This window comes from Arachis hypogaea, chromosome 4 (genome assembly GCF_003086295.3).
Source record: "Arachis hypogaea cultivar Tifrunner chromosome 4, arahy.Tifrunner.gnm2.J5K5, whole genome shotgun sequence".
Lineage (NCBI taxonomy): Eukaryota > Viridiplantae > Streptophyta > Magnoliopsida > Fabales > Fabaceae > Arachis > Arachis hypogaea.
In genome coordinates, this window is record NC_092039.1 from 121,838,547 (window position 1) to 121,854,353 (window position 15,807).

At 30.9% G+C, this 15,807-nt stretch overlaps 1 protein-coding gene and 1 pseudogene across 1 annotated transcript; both read right to left on the reverse strand.

The window, feature by feature from the left end:
- Positions 1-1,594: 1,594 nt before the first annotated feature.
- LOC112797719 (uncharacterized) lies at positions 1,595-4,768 on the reverse strand. Its single transcript, XM_025840787.3, has one exon. It carries the CDS (start codon positions 4,557-4,559, stop codon positions 1,755-1,757), a length of 2,805 nt encoding a protein of 934 aa, XP_025696572.1. The 5' UTR covers positions 4,560-4,768; the 3' UTR covers positions 1,595-1,754.
- Positions 4,769-9,264: 4,496 nt separating this feature from the next.
- LOC112797720 (homeobox-leucine zipper protein HAT4-like) lies at positions 9,265-12,981 on the reverse strand (annotated as a pseudogene).
- Between the last annotated feature and the right edge of the window lie 2,826 nt (positions 12,982-15,807).

Here is a 15,807-nt window from a genome sequence, read left to right on the forward strand (position 1 = left end):
TTCGATATGTTTGACTAAATTACTTTTTAACAGCTTTTCATATTAACTTTACATAAAAACAATTGCACGTGAGTTTCTACTCTAAAGTTTATATTGTGAAATTATAACATCATCCATTTATAATTTGGTTTTGATTTTGCTCTTTCATGTACTATTGAGAGATCTACATGTAAGTTCATTTAAATTTGTTGGTAATTGTAATATGCTCATTTTATATATATATATATATATATATATATATACAATTTGGGGGACAAGTTAATGCAGGATTTGGAAAAAAGAGCGCACCAAAAGATGTAAGATAATTAAATCAGTGGCTATTTTCACAGCTTGAATCTCTGACTTTGAGATCACATAACAACTTAAACGTTGCTTCAAAGTTCCCTTTTATTTTTATATGAAATAATATAGTACAATAATATATTATAAAATGAGAAAAAAATTGAAGTACCAGAGGTTGTTTAAATTCTATATACTTCAGGAAAATACAGTATATATTTTTATATTTGAATATAATAATAGGTCCTAGCTTCTACTATTTATAACAGTTTTCTACAAATCATCCAATCCGAGGTTTAATTATTGAACATGGTTTAGCAGAAGACAACAAAAATTAACTTTCAGCAAATAATGTTTCAGATAAATTAACTTTATAGTACCAATTGAAAGTTGCCACGTCAGCTTAACATGAGAAGAGCCACACAACACAGCATTGCTCTTCAAGCTAATAACATTGCATAAACCTTTAACACAAAATGCTTAATCATAAAGGTTACCACATGAAGACATGTTTAAAGGATAACATTATCCTTTGAAATATTGTGTTTTATATTATATATTATGATAGCATAATTATTAATTTTAGAAATCATAAGTAAATACAACATGTGCTACCCTTTAAATTCTGAATTCTTTATCATCTGAAATAATTTCCTTTATGTTTAAAATAATATTTATTTTGATTTCCCCGGAGAGATGGAATATTTGCTTTTCCCTTCCAATCAAATACAAAATATGCTATCTTCCAAGTGTTCATTTGGAATAAGTGGCAAAGAGGGTCTTCTACTCACATCCTTTGCCTCACTTTCCCTTTTCCTTTCTCCTTTATTGTAAGATCCTAATTAAACATAAACCTTGCTTAAGCCACATGGTTAGTCTTAGTCTCTTGCCCATTAAGTCTTGCATTTTTAAGCAATCAAATATTTTAAAATTCTAATATGTGTATGGTGAAGGGTATTATGTCAACTGGCACCTTTTTATTATTATTATTATTATTATTATTATTATTATTATTATTATTATTATTATTGAAAGCAATGCAAACTTAATTTAAATGGATTTTTTTTCTATAAATCATAAATAAAATACAAGAAATTAACAGCCTCACACAAATTTATAAAGGATCAAATCCCCTAAAATGTTTAACTATGTTAGGTGACAGCACAAGACAAGATTTCAACAATCACATAAAGATGTGTTTATACACAATTTTAAGGTTCCCAGAAGCAATATGCACTACTTAATTATGTTGCAGAAACACAATGCAAATGATGAATTTTAACTTGAGAAAGAAACCATGGCACCAAAACCAAAATAAGAAAGAAATATATTAGTTGTATGTGAATAAATTAAGTGGAATACCTGCTTCCACAAAATAACAGAATTGGAACTTCGTTGAATACACAAAATCAAGAAAAGAAAATCCAAAATGAAAAAAGCTCAATGAAACAATTGGAGTACAATAGTTTTACAAATCACCTGATATAGTTTCCCATGATCTTTTGTCCTTTTGATCTTTCAACTGACCCTGATTTCTGAAGTCTAATCTGCTCTTTGAACTTTGCTATAAATTCGCTTGCTTTCTTGTCCACTTCAGAATCCAGTCCCGAATCGTTGATGCATTCAGACATCCTTTCATCATCTGAGCTCATCTGAATATCCTCAAGATCAAGATCAATATCCAAATCTTCATTGGACACTTTCTTGGATGGTTCCGGTTTATCTCTCTTAAGATGACTAGAAAATACAAACTCTGGCTTAGGAGGATAAGACTCTAAACTTTTCTTACTGATTTCTTTCAATGAAAGATCAACTTCATCAACTTTCACTTTATCTTTTCTCATTGGTACTGACTCAACAATACTCGGCTTCTTTTCGACCTTTTCATCGGTTTGCTTGCTAGGTGTTTCTCCCACTCTCATTGCCCATGAAGTCAATCCACCTGCTCTTCTAGTTCTAACCGATTTTCCCCTCGATGAAGATTTTGCAAGGCTTGTAGGCTCTCCCGAGTCTAACTGCAAAGCATGCATCCCTAACTTTTTGTTCTCCGGCCGATCGCCTGGATTCCCCATTAGATTCCTCAAGTCATCATTCATATCACTCTTCATGTCATCTTCTAGCAAAGAACCAATACTATACCCACGAGCATGAGCATGAGATGGTCGCAGTGAAGTTTCACCGTCACTTCTAGCTTGAGGTGATGATGAATTTGAATAAGAACCATGAGGACTTCTCTTTTCTGCTAAATCTTCCCTCTGCAAGTTCATGTTTTCCGAAGAAACAGAATCTAAGGAAGCTCTAGATGAGAAAGATCCCATAGACTGGAAAGACCTCGAACTGAGTGATTCAAATTGTGTTTCAGATGTTGGCATTAAATGAGAAACAGCTGGACGTTTTCCTTTAGCTCCCATCCTCGCAGTTCTTGAAGATGATGCCTCGGTAACCTTTCCTGATTCTGCCTCTTGGAAATTTGTATTTTCCGAAGCAGACACACAAGAAGTCTTTTGCTGTTCCATATCTTCCTCTTGGAAATTCACATCTTCAGAGTCATGCACATATGGAATCTTCATTTGCGCCATTTCTTCCTCTTTGAAATTCATATTCTCTGATACATGAACAGGAGACATTTTCTGTTGTTCCATATCTTCCCGTTGGACGTTCATGTTATCTGATGAACTCAAACCCAAGGAAGAATGCATACTTGTGTGGGAAGTGAATGGTTCCATGGACTGGAAAGGCTGTGAACCATGTGATTCATTCGGAGTTTCATCAACTGGAATTGGCCTGAAATTCAAAGGATAAGAAACGGCAGCATATTTTCCTTTAGTTTTCACCCTTCTGTTTCTCGAAGAAGATGCCTGGGAGATCTTCTTTCCCGAATTTACCTCTTTGAAATTCGAATTTTCAGAAGCAGGCACATAGTATTTCTTCCTTTGCCCTGTATCCTCTTCATGGAAATTTGCAATTTGAGAGGCTGGCACAAACGAAGTCTTCCTTTGTCTCTTATCTTCCTCTGGGAAACTCATATTTTCTACAGCAGGCGGCACATAAGAAGTCTTTGGCATTGTATCTTCCTCTTGAAAATTCATTTTCTCTGAAGCAGGCACATATAAAGAAGTCTCTCTTTTGTTCATTTCTTCCTCCTGAAAGTTCATATTGTCCGGTGGAATTGAATCAAAGGAAGAATACATACCGGGAAGGGAAGAAAACGACATTGAAGACTGTAAGGACCTCGAACCAAACGCTTCAAACTTAGTTTCATCAACCGAAAGAGGCCTAAAATGCGAAGGATGGCTTACATTGCCATGCCTCTTTTCCCTTTCCACCTTTCTAGGCCTCAAATTCCAAGGGATTGGAGAAGCAGAGGCTCCACCACTACCAGCATTGAATCTATTATCCAAATTGGAAGCTCCCAGATCCCCAAACTCCCTATCTCTACCCTTATCCGAACCCTTTGATGAAACCCTACTACAATCACTTTCATTGGCATATCTAGTACCATTACCATCAACCTCTTTAGGAACCGATCTCAAACTTCGAACCGGTAGCCCAAGAGGCCTATAACCATCAACCTGACCACCAAATTCACCTATGCTTTTGTATGGTTGAGCAACCATGACCACCGACCCGCTATGATAGTACTCAGAATTCCAAGATTGAACCACATTGTTCCCATCATATCCAACAGAATAACCAAAACCACCATCAGCACTAGAATCTTGCAATTGGGGCTTATTGTACTGTTCATCTAAAACACCAACAGCACCACCATTTTCAAAATACTGATTAGCATCCCAAGAATTCATGACAACTCTCTTGTCATCATCATACCCAACAACACATGGATCAAGATTTTCAGTCTCATCACCACCAGAAATTTCTGAATCAGGGAACATCTTAGGCACATAATAAGAACTAGGTACACTATCAAAACTATTACTAACAGATTGAGTTGTATCAATTTGTGACGGCTCAAATTCTAAATCTACATTGTGTCTTCTACTGAACAAGCCATAAGCAACAGCAATTCCAACAAAGAGAAGGTGGAGAAGCTCCCAAAACTTTGTGAGTACCGTTTGGCTCACAAAGTCAGGGGCTTGTGAAGGGAAGAGGGGGAGAGCAACGAGAAACAGTGACAAGAAGATACATTTGAGGATGAAACCAGAGCAAGACTTACCTTTTCTGGTGATGGTGGTAGAAGGCTTTGGATGGTGGATCCTTGAGGTGAATGGGGAATGAGGTTTAGTGGTTGTGTAAGGGGTGGCGGTGGAATCCGCCATTGATGAAGGAATGGAAGCTCGGTGGTGTTTATGTGAAAGAAATTGGGAATGAGTGAGTGAAGCAAGGAAGACTTTGAAGAAAAGAAACAAAGGGTGAATCCAGAGAGAAACAAAGGGACAAGGTTGGCATTTTGAAAAGAAAAAGATTCAGATTATTTTTGTTTTTCTTAAATATTAAACAACATTAAACATATCTTTCAAAAAAAAAAAAACAATATTAACATAGTGCCGTAGATTTGGGTCTTGGGGTGCCATTATCAAGGTTGCTTTTTATTTATTTATTGGTATAAAGGTACTCAAAATACAGAGAAGTATTCTAGAAGGACACTATAAAATCCACATAAATTATTTAAAAATATTATTTTTATATCAAAATTAATCACTAAAATTAGTCATTATATATTTGTGTATAAATATATATATTGTTTAATTCATTTTCAATATAGGTTTTAGGGACGTACTACACATCCATGTAATCAGGTAACCAAGTTGGCCCAATCCCAAATAGAGTCACGCACATTAATGAAAGTGAAAACACGTGCCCATTCATTATGAAAAAACGTTACTTCTTCCTCGGTTCTTCTTCTTCTCTGCTCGTGTTATAGGCTTCCCTGTTCTCCTCTGCTCGCGTTTTCTTTCTTGTTCTTCTTCTTCTCTACTCGCGTTCTTCGTTATGGATCTGGATTGACTTCAACGTAATTAGCTTTGTGGTTCTTCTTCTTCGTTTTCTTCTTCGATCTGGACTTTTGAATTGAAATAATGAATGAATCAACTTCAAAATCAGTTGAATGAGTGCGATTTGGATTATTCTTCCGAAACGCATCACAATAATTTTAAGCATTGAACAAAGTAAAAGGAGGCCACCGAACCGAACAACATTCATTTGGTGAACTGAAATCACAAAGACCACCGAACCGAATAATGTACATGTGGTGAATAAATGTTGATCAATTTTCAATCAACAAGAATAGTATTTCTCCATGCAAAAGAAGTACTGAACAGAGTAACAACCAATTTCAAAGCCCTAGTTACACTATCCACTAAACTGAAGAAGAAGAAGAGAGGAGGAGGAGGAAGAGGAAGAGAAATACTATTCTTATTTATTGAAAGTTGATCACTATTTATTCACCATATGTACATTGTTCGGTTCGGTAGCCTTTGTGATTTCGGTTCACCAAATGAATGTTGTTCGGTTCGGTGGCCTCCTTTTATTTTGTTCAATGTTTAATATTATTGTGATAGCATGCAGCAATCATTCCCTAACTGTCTCGACGTAATAACCTCATTCAACTGATTTGAAGTTGAATCATTCATTGTTTCTATTCAGAAGTGTAGATCGAAGAAGAAAACGAAGGAAGAAGAAGAACGACGGAGCTTATTACGTTGAATTCAATGCAGATCAATAATGAAGAATGCGAGCAGAAAAGAAAAACGCGAACAGAAAAAAATGACAAATTTTATTAGGTTGAAGAAGAATAAGAAAAAGAAGAAGAAGAAGAAGAAAGAAGAAGAAGGAGGAGGAGAAATAATATTCTTATTGATTGAAAGTTGATTACTATTTATTCACCACATGTACATTACTCGGTTCGGTGGCCTTTGTGATTTCGGTTCATCAAATGAATGTTGTTCGGTTCGGTGACCTCCTTTTACTTTGTTCAATGTTTAAGATTATTGTGATAGTATGCAACAATCATTCCCTAACTGTCTCAACGTAATAACCTCATTCAACTGATTTAAAGTTGAATCATTCATTGTTTCCATTCAGAAGTATAGATCGAAGAAGAAAACGAAGAAGAAGAAGAATGACGGAGTTTATCACATTGAATTCAATGAAGATCAATAATGAAGAATACGAACAGAGAAGAAAAACGCGAATAGAGGAGAACGACAAATATTATTAGGTTAAAGAAGAAGAAGAACGAAAACGCGATATGTTATATGAGGCGCGTGTATAACAAACGACTGTGGGGTGGAGAAACGCGTGTGTAGAGAAAGTTACTTGAATAACATTCATGTATTTTTTACATAAGTATAAAATTTTTTTCTATATTTTATACTAATAACTGATTTTAGTAACTAATTTTAACGTACACCTAACATAATCATAAATTATTACATAACTTATTTAACTTACTTTCTAAAACCGTCCTAGCAACTTTAAAAGTTCTACTAAATTATAAGATTTCAATATTTAAATTACGTTAAAATTTCATGGTTTAAGTATTTGATTTATTATTCCAATTTCATGTAAATTTTCAAATTTTTCTATTCAACTGTTATCTTAGATTTAACTTTTATTGATTTAATTTCCTTCACTTTTTTTAAAAAAGTTTGTGTTATTTTTAGTTAATTTTTATTTTATGGAAAATGCTGAAATAGTATGATTTTTCTTAATGTAATATCATGGATTAGAAGCACACTTTATAAAGGTTTTTATCAAAGGCTCAAAGCCTCAAAGAATGTGAAGGAAAACAATTATTATGCTTTTACTTGTATTTTTTGGACCAACATTATCTCTGCTTTCCTTTTTTGGGGTTTGGGCTCTTTTATACTATAGGCTTTGGTACTTTGCATTATTCTTTGAAACTTTAAGAAGTTTATAGCATTTGGGCCATTGTAAGCCCAGACCATAAGAGGCATAACATTACGTCTGCACTTATCATAGAAGTAATGTTGTGAATTTTAGGATGGAGACATATCTAGGAACATAGAAGCACATCTCATATCATTAATCTCCCCAATGGTACAATAATTTTGGTATAGGAACTTTGCATATCGAATATCACCAAAGCAAAAGAGAACTAAGACAAACTGAATTGATGATCCAGAAGGGTATCCTATAGATCACAGTTGGCATGACATGTAGCTCTCAAATAATGCAATAATAAATATGTATGGGATTTTTATTTGTTAATTAATTAACCAAACAAAATATGTTATTAATAATTAATTAGATTAGTAATTTCCCGTAAACTATCATGTTCTATTGTCATAAATAACCATGATAATTATCTGTTCTTTATTAATAATATATGCAAAAAATACAAAAATACTATGTGTACTTTAAAAATCAGCTACTATATTATTGTATATAAATATACATATTGTTTAACTTATTTTTAATCTGTATTTTATACTCTAATATATATTTTATATAAATAACTAATTTAACAGCTAATTTTCTATAAATGTAACATATAACATGATTGAAAATAAAAATATACAGAGTATAAATTGGATAAATGAAGGAAATTACATAAATTTCACTCAAATTCCAAATAAACAAAAATTTCAAAATAATGAGTGTTATAGTATACATATGAATTTGAGTAAATAAACAAAAATACACATAAAAATATTTGTGGTGGATAAAAGTACTGGAAAGATTTATTTCGATGGACAAAAGTACACCTTAAATCTTATAAACCTGTTAAGGGCATGACATTTTTGTCTATCAAAAATAATCTTTTGAATATATTTTAATATTTTTGATATTTTATGTATACTTTTCTCCACTGCAAATTTTTTCATATATATTTTTGTCTATTTACTCTATGAATTTTGGTACCACAAAGTGGCTATACACTAAGAAGACAAAAACCACATGAAAGTTACCAACTCCACTGGAGACATAGTCACTACCGATAATGACTAAGTAAAAGGGTTTGATGCATCATCTAACAACAACAGATACAAACATGTGGAGAGGAAAATAATGATGTCTTACCAAACAAAAATAATGTACTGCCAACAATTGATCATGTCCAACTGGCCAAGTCCAAGTATTTACAGAAAAGCAACCACTGTCACAGTCTCATCAAAAGACTTGTCCCTCTCTTAGTGATCATAGAAATAGTTGAAATATGTGGATGCTTCAGCAATAATATGTATGGTTTTCGATTCATTATTGAGATCTAAGATAAGTATGGTAACAAATTGAAACCCTTTTTTTTTTAATGTCGAAATTGAAACATTTTTGTTACTTGCTATGGATACAATCTAAAATTTTGAGGTGACAACTTGGAAATCATTCATCAATATCCTTGTTATGGATACAATCTAAATTTATCTAAATTTTTCTGTGTATTAGTAATTATTATATATTAAAACCAACTCCAGTAATGAGCTCATCACTCATTTATTTAAACAAGTATTGGAAATTTGAAATCATTTTAAATATACAATAGTTCATTGAACAACAATAAATCTTTAAATAAAACCATAACAAATTAGTCATTGATCTATCAGGTCAGAAATCCTACTCTTTTTTACTTTTCTTTTTTCTTAGCTTATTATTACTAGTTCTCCATTAGATTCTGCACTCTTTTATCCTTAGTGTTAAGAAATCAATCAATTATAAAAAGTAACAATTGATCCAAAATCTGCAACCTTAGCACATGGTACCTTTCTACTCTGCTTTGTTTAGCTTCCAATGGAAACTTGGAATTTTCAGATTCACATGTCACGTAACCATTGTTATTAGTGGGTAACCACATACCCTCCATCATCAATTCTTGTTTAATCATAATACCAACCTTTTTTTTTGGGTCTTATAATTCCAACTTTAATAACAGAATCAATCACCAAAAGTAGCCAATAGAAATATCACAGTATGACTCACCCTGCCTCCATACAATAAGAAAGGGAAACATAACACAAAAAAAAAAATAAAATCTTAAACTACAATATAATTGAAGTGCTCTAATAAGCAAAACTAGAAAATAATTATTTCTAATTGAGATATTACAATTATTGATTATCATGTTAAAATATTTTACCAACCGTTCCACCCTCTCCAATATTCACATAATCCCCACCTTTTTTTTTCTTTAGCAAGTGCTAGGAACAACATAATACTATGATGAGAAAACACCGTATATTGTAATTGTTTTCTTCAATATTTTTTTTCAACAAAACAGGTTTAAACTAATAAAAGCTAAAAAACACTATTCATCAGCATATGAAACCACTAGTGTGATCCTGAAAAGTTAACTAAAACTTATGTCAATGCCAAAATAGAACCATTCTTGATCCTAATAATAACCACAATAATTAAGTGTGCTATCTTTCTCTTACTTCACATTTGATGCATTTCTGTCTAGCAACTAAAATTTTCCTCGACACAATGCTGAATCTTAAGAGAAGTGATGAAGATTGATCACTACGGCCGCGAAATTGGGCTGTCAAATGGCCAAGTGTTGACGCGGCTGTCAAATGGCCAAGTGTTGACGCGCACCGGCCGCTGGATGTTTGGACCCAACGAGTTGTTGCAATTACTTTGTAGTGCCGGCACGTGAGTGGTGGAGGCAGAGGACGAGGCGGAGGAGACGGCGACACGCTCGCAAGAAGGGCACATTGTAAGAGTTGTTGGAGGGTTCATATGCATGTAGAGCTGTGGAGATAGCTTCAATGTCCTAAGCTCTTGCACTTCTTTTTGCAACCTCCGATTCTCTTCACTTAGATTCTCACAATATCTCTTCAAGTATTCACAATCCACTTCTGTTTGCTTCAACTTGGTCCTGTATTTATTGGATCAAAATAATTTGAGTTTGTTTGTTACTTTTTTTTTCAATCTAGATACAAATTATACCCAAATAAATTGAATATAAAAAAAAAAAACACAAATCCACAATATTAACATGTCAATCATTGTACAATTCGCCTCATTAATCATATTTTCATTACATGTGTTCCATATTTGACAATGCTGTTTTTTTTTAAAAAAAATTTTGTCACATAATCAATAATAAATGCGTCATTGATCACTCTCACCAAAGATGCGAGTCAAAAGTCAAAACCCATTATTAATTTTTAAGTTATATATAGTCAAAGTTGCTTTGATTACAATCGACAGTTAAAAGAGTAATTACAAATTAAAGAGGAAGAACAAAACATTTCTCTGAGTCTATGTGTATCTCATTCAAAACTTCACACGTGAAATTAGTGGGAAACAAAAAAAAAAAAGATAACAGTTTTTTTAGTACAAATAATGAAATATATGTTAGGACTTAGGACTTAATTTAGATGCGTTATCAGTACTTTTTTCTTTTATTTTCAGATGATATATTGTCATGTTCTTAGTACTAATAATGAAATATATATGTTATTAGGAGTTAAATGTGTTATTAGTGTAATCTTTTTTATGTGATCGAATTCTATATCACTTATATTGGAATGTAAATCTAGAAGTATTTGGTTCACAAAATAATTACATTAAAAATCATCGTGTACACTATAGTATAGATTGCTTGACATTACTCATCATCTTTATCATTATACCATATATATATATACACATCAATTTGAGTTCAGCATATTAAAACACATTTGCCAATTCAAACGGTACCATTTATTAGTTAAAAATAAAAATATTTAATTATAGATAATATTATGTCAATAAAAATAATATAACACCACACCTTATTTGAACACTAATTATATTTTGTATTTTTTATTTCAACTTATTGTATGAAATGAAAACAATCCAACTAGGTATTTTTTAAATATTATTATTTATTAAGTTTTTAGAAAAAAGAAAGTAAGTAATTTTCTTGATTTTTTAAACAACTAATACGTAAAAATGAGTATTTAAATTAATTAAATAATAATAAATTTTAAAAAAATGGATCAAAAATTGAATTTTAAAAGACAAATAGCATTTTTCAAATAGAAATTATGATCATCAATTCATCATATGTGAATTACCAAGAATGCCCCAAAAAAGCATTAAGTGATAACCTTACCTTGCTCTCCTATTCTGGAACCACACCTCCACCTGTCTGGCTCTCAGATTCAATTCCTTTGCCAATGTCTGCTTTTGTTTCTGAAAATTGAAAAAAAAAAAAAAACTAATTAATTAATTTCAGGAAATCCCAAAACTACCCTCAAATATAAGCCACTAGACACTAACCGGGTTCAGTGTGTTATGCTGCTTGAACGTTTCTTCCAATAACATCGACTGCTCCTTCGTCAGCCTCAGCTTCTTCCTCGCCGCCTCTCCGCCGCCGCCATCCTCGTCATCACTTCCCCGCGAGCACGACGCCAATTCGATGCCGGCAACCGCAGCGCCATTGTCCTCTTCTCTCTCGCTTCGCTTGCAGCCACTGCCACTTGATAAACTGCTGTTGTTTGGCGATGAATCACGGTTGTCCTGGTTGCAATCCGGCGGAGACTCCGCCGTTGACGGCATCGAATTCATGTTGATTCCTCCACCAAATAACGGCCTCATATCTGTGCTCCTATCTACTGCGTTTTGCATGTTTAGTTTTTCAGTCAGTGGCATTGCTGTAATTAAAATGAATAGCAGATGGCATTTATATATTATATATTGTTTTGTGTGGAAATTGAATACATGAATAAATCTATAGAGAAAAATAATTAAATAAATAAATTTATTCAATTGAGTTTTTGAAATAGAAGATATAACTAAATAAAATAATATTATTTCTAATGCATGGATTATTTGTTAATTTGTGAAGCAAAAAATTAAGAAATAAAAGCACAGAGAAAATTAAATAGAATATCTTTAGTTCTGGACTGCATGATTTGCATACTCACCAAATAAAAGTGGTATCTTTACTCATGAAAAGAAGAAAAATATAATAGTGTTTTAAAATAATTGGACTTAAAGGAAGAAAAATCAAGTTAAATTTTTTCTAAAAAAAAGAGCTTTAAATTCTTTTTAAAAATAGAAAAGAGAGTTCCGGAGGAATCTAGAAACCAAAAAATAATAATAAAAAATTAGAAAAGATGAGAAACAACAAACAACACAAGAACCTCGTACCTTGTGGTAATAACTGAAACAACTCATTCCATGAACTCTTCTCGTTGATGTTATTCATAGGAACCGATCTTTGTGGCTTCAAAGGTGGCGGAGATGAAGAACATCCTCTTCCCAAACTCAAACTCAAACTCAAACTCAACCCCACATCTTCATTACCAATATCTTTCTCACCCATTTTTTATATGAGAAAGAAACAAAGAAACAAAGAAAATTAACCAATGTGTGGTTTTCTGCTTGAAAGAGTTTTGGTTGAAGAGTCTATCTTTGTTTGGGGAAAGAGCAAAATGGAACAAAATGGGTGGTGGTTGTGCTTTTTTTCTTTTTCTTTTTCTTTTTTCCAATTTTTTGAAGGATGATGGGTTGTACTATATGTATATATACATGAGAAAAGAGAAGAAGAAAATGAAAAAAGAATTAAGAGGGTATAAGAGTTATGTATGACTTTGGTCAGAGTGACAAATTGGTTCAATGATGACTTAAATGGTTATCCTAGGCTTTTGAGCTCTATATATGCTTTTGGATTCTTTCTTTTCACTACCACTCTGGTCCATTTTTAACCATGGTTAAGTTAAAGAAATAGTTATAGTTATATGATATGATGTGAAAATTGATAGATTGTAACGGAGCTTAATTGCCTTTTACTAACTAGTTCTGTTGGACTTGTTGCATATAAAGCAGCTTCATTTTCGGTAGTGGAATTTTGACCAGAAATTAAAGGGTGGAATTAAGGAAAAAGGAAAAAATATATGTTTATATAGTCACGTTTGTGTCACGAGATATGACACGACATGCTTGGAATCATCATCATCACCTTATCATGGTTATGACGAGGGACAACATTTTTTGGATGCTAGTTTACTCCCACAATAATAATAAAATCATCATTTAGAAAATGACTTTAATTTCTCAATCATGAAAAAAAATGACATGTCTATTGTTAAAATTTAGATAAATATATATATTTTCTCTTACACTTAATTATAAATTATCAATTCTTTTTGAAAGATAAATTATCAGTGTTTATGACTAATAGTTTTTTTTATATAATTGTTTTATTGTTTATAGCTAAATAAGGATTTATATAAAAGATGAATTGGCAATTTATTTAAATTTTAAGATTATTTTTTGGGGATAAAAATAAATTGAGTATTACTATCATATAAACACCTTTTCAATGCAAACATATTAGAATATAATAAAAAATTGGTCAGAAATAATCAAATAAAATTATCTTATTATATATTTGTTAATTATCAGTAAAATAATCAAATAAAATTATTAGATATAATAAATATGTAATTATATATTACATACATAAATTATATATATTAAATTAAATAAAAATATTTTGAGTTATTATCCCTCTATTGTTATTATTTTTAATAATAATACCATGTACGAGTAACATTAACTCATCATCAGAATAACAATTTAAAGGAAAAAGATAATAAAAAAAGGAAATACCATTAATTTTTTTTTTTTTGGTAAGTGATCCTAATTCATATTTATAAGTTTCTCATAACTTAGGTTTTATAAGTAACTGGGTTGCTAAAGACGAAGTGTAGGAATTTGGATGTCATGGATGACATAAGTGTAGGGTATTTCTTGTTTTATTTCAATAATTTGTTTATAAAATAGAAAATACACCCTCGAAAGAATATTCTTAACCTTCTAATTAAAAATAAGAAGAAAAGATAAATAGGTCTTTGACTTTTTAATTTACGGATTTGAAAATACATTTAAATTTCTGATATTTTTAAAATTTGGACACATCGATTCTTCTATTTACTTAGATTTGTCAGATCTAACAAAAAAATCAAACGTGACTTTCATTGTATTGACGTGGCTGATATACGGATACACACGTGAAAGAATTTTAAAATGGGACAAATTAAATCCAGGAATCGATATGTCCAGATTTTTAAAAAGTCAAAAATTTAAATGTTTGCGGCCAAAAGGTCAAAAAGCTATTTGTCATTTTCTCTAAAAATAAAAAATATATTTTTTATATTTTTAAGATTAAAAATACATATGATTTATATCTTACATTCAAAAATAGTATTACATGAATACCATAACTTCAACTACTAATATCAATTTCTATAAATTAATGTTTGATTATATAAAAGAAAATAATAAAATTTAAAAAATATATGAGAACGGATTTACAGGAGACAATATAATTGAGGGTTTTTTTTTTTTTTTAAGTTTTTGTTCATTGCTCAATCCACAAAGTAATAGGCGAAATTAGCATACTTTCATGGTTTAATTACTCAACATCATATATACCTAATCTTCAGTATTGCCATCAAAAATCAAAATACAACAATATGTCCCATTTTTATAATTGAATATATGTTATTGTTGATAATGGTTAATTTTGTAGTTTATATAAACGATGACTAGAATAATTGTATATATCCTTATTCCTTTAGCATAGTCTTGTAGCACTCCAAATATAAGAATTATATGCAATAGAATTGGAAGGAGACAATTGAGTTGAAACATAGACAATGGGGTGGCATATTATTATTATGGAAAAGTTGTAAGATACCTGATTTTGCGAAGCTGTGGGGCTCTCTTTTGTATGGATTCAACCAGACCCTTAAGAACTCCATATCAATGGTGGTAGGCAGCGCGTGTGCTTCACTCTCTAATGGACCATCAACTATTCTCATATTACTTTTATATAAACAATTTTACATTTTATTTTTAGGTAGTCTAATAAGTTACAAGTTAGCTTTATTTGTTTCATGCAATATATTTATATTATATTTATATTTACTTCGTCAAAAAAATTAATTATCATGTTCAACAATAAAAACTTAGATCATAACAATAAAATATACTCGTTATTATATTTTTAAATCACACACTAATTTTCGCTCAAAACTTTAAATATTTATTAGAAGATAAGATTTTTCGTGATAAAAATAGCTCAAATTATATAGATAAACACATATATTTAACTTTGCTTACCTTCTTTAGATTTAAGGCATTTTCTATAGAAAAATATTTATATTATAACAAAAATATTTTTTGTATACTAAAATCAGCCATTAAAATTAGTTATTAAGATATTTATGTATAAATAAATGTGTGATTTAATTTATTTTCAATGTGTATTTATATTCCAACATATATTTTATACTGATAGCTGACTTTGGTGATTAATTTTAGTATACACGTTGTATAACTCTATTTATAAATATGACTTGTTAAACTATGCTATTATTATGGTACAAATTTTTCTATGAAAAATTAGATGTTTGTACTTTATTATTTAAATATTTTTTGTGTAGTACTTTTAAATAACTCGAGTAATTCACTCAAACATAAAAGTTGATTACTCAAACAATTGGAAAAATATGATTATATTCATAATTAATTATGAAAATAGTTTTACTTTAATTTTGATAAATACACATCACATAAAGTTGAAATATTTCTCATAAAATATCAACC

Coding starts and splice junctions, on each gene's coding strand:
- LOC112797719 (XM_025840787.3), bottom strand. CDS start 4,559: ATGGCGGATTCCACCGCCACCCCTTACACAACCACTAAACCTCATTCC.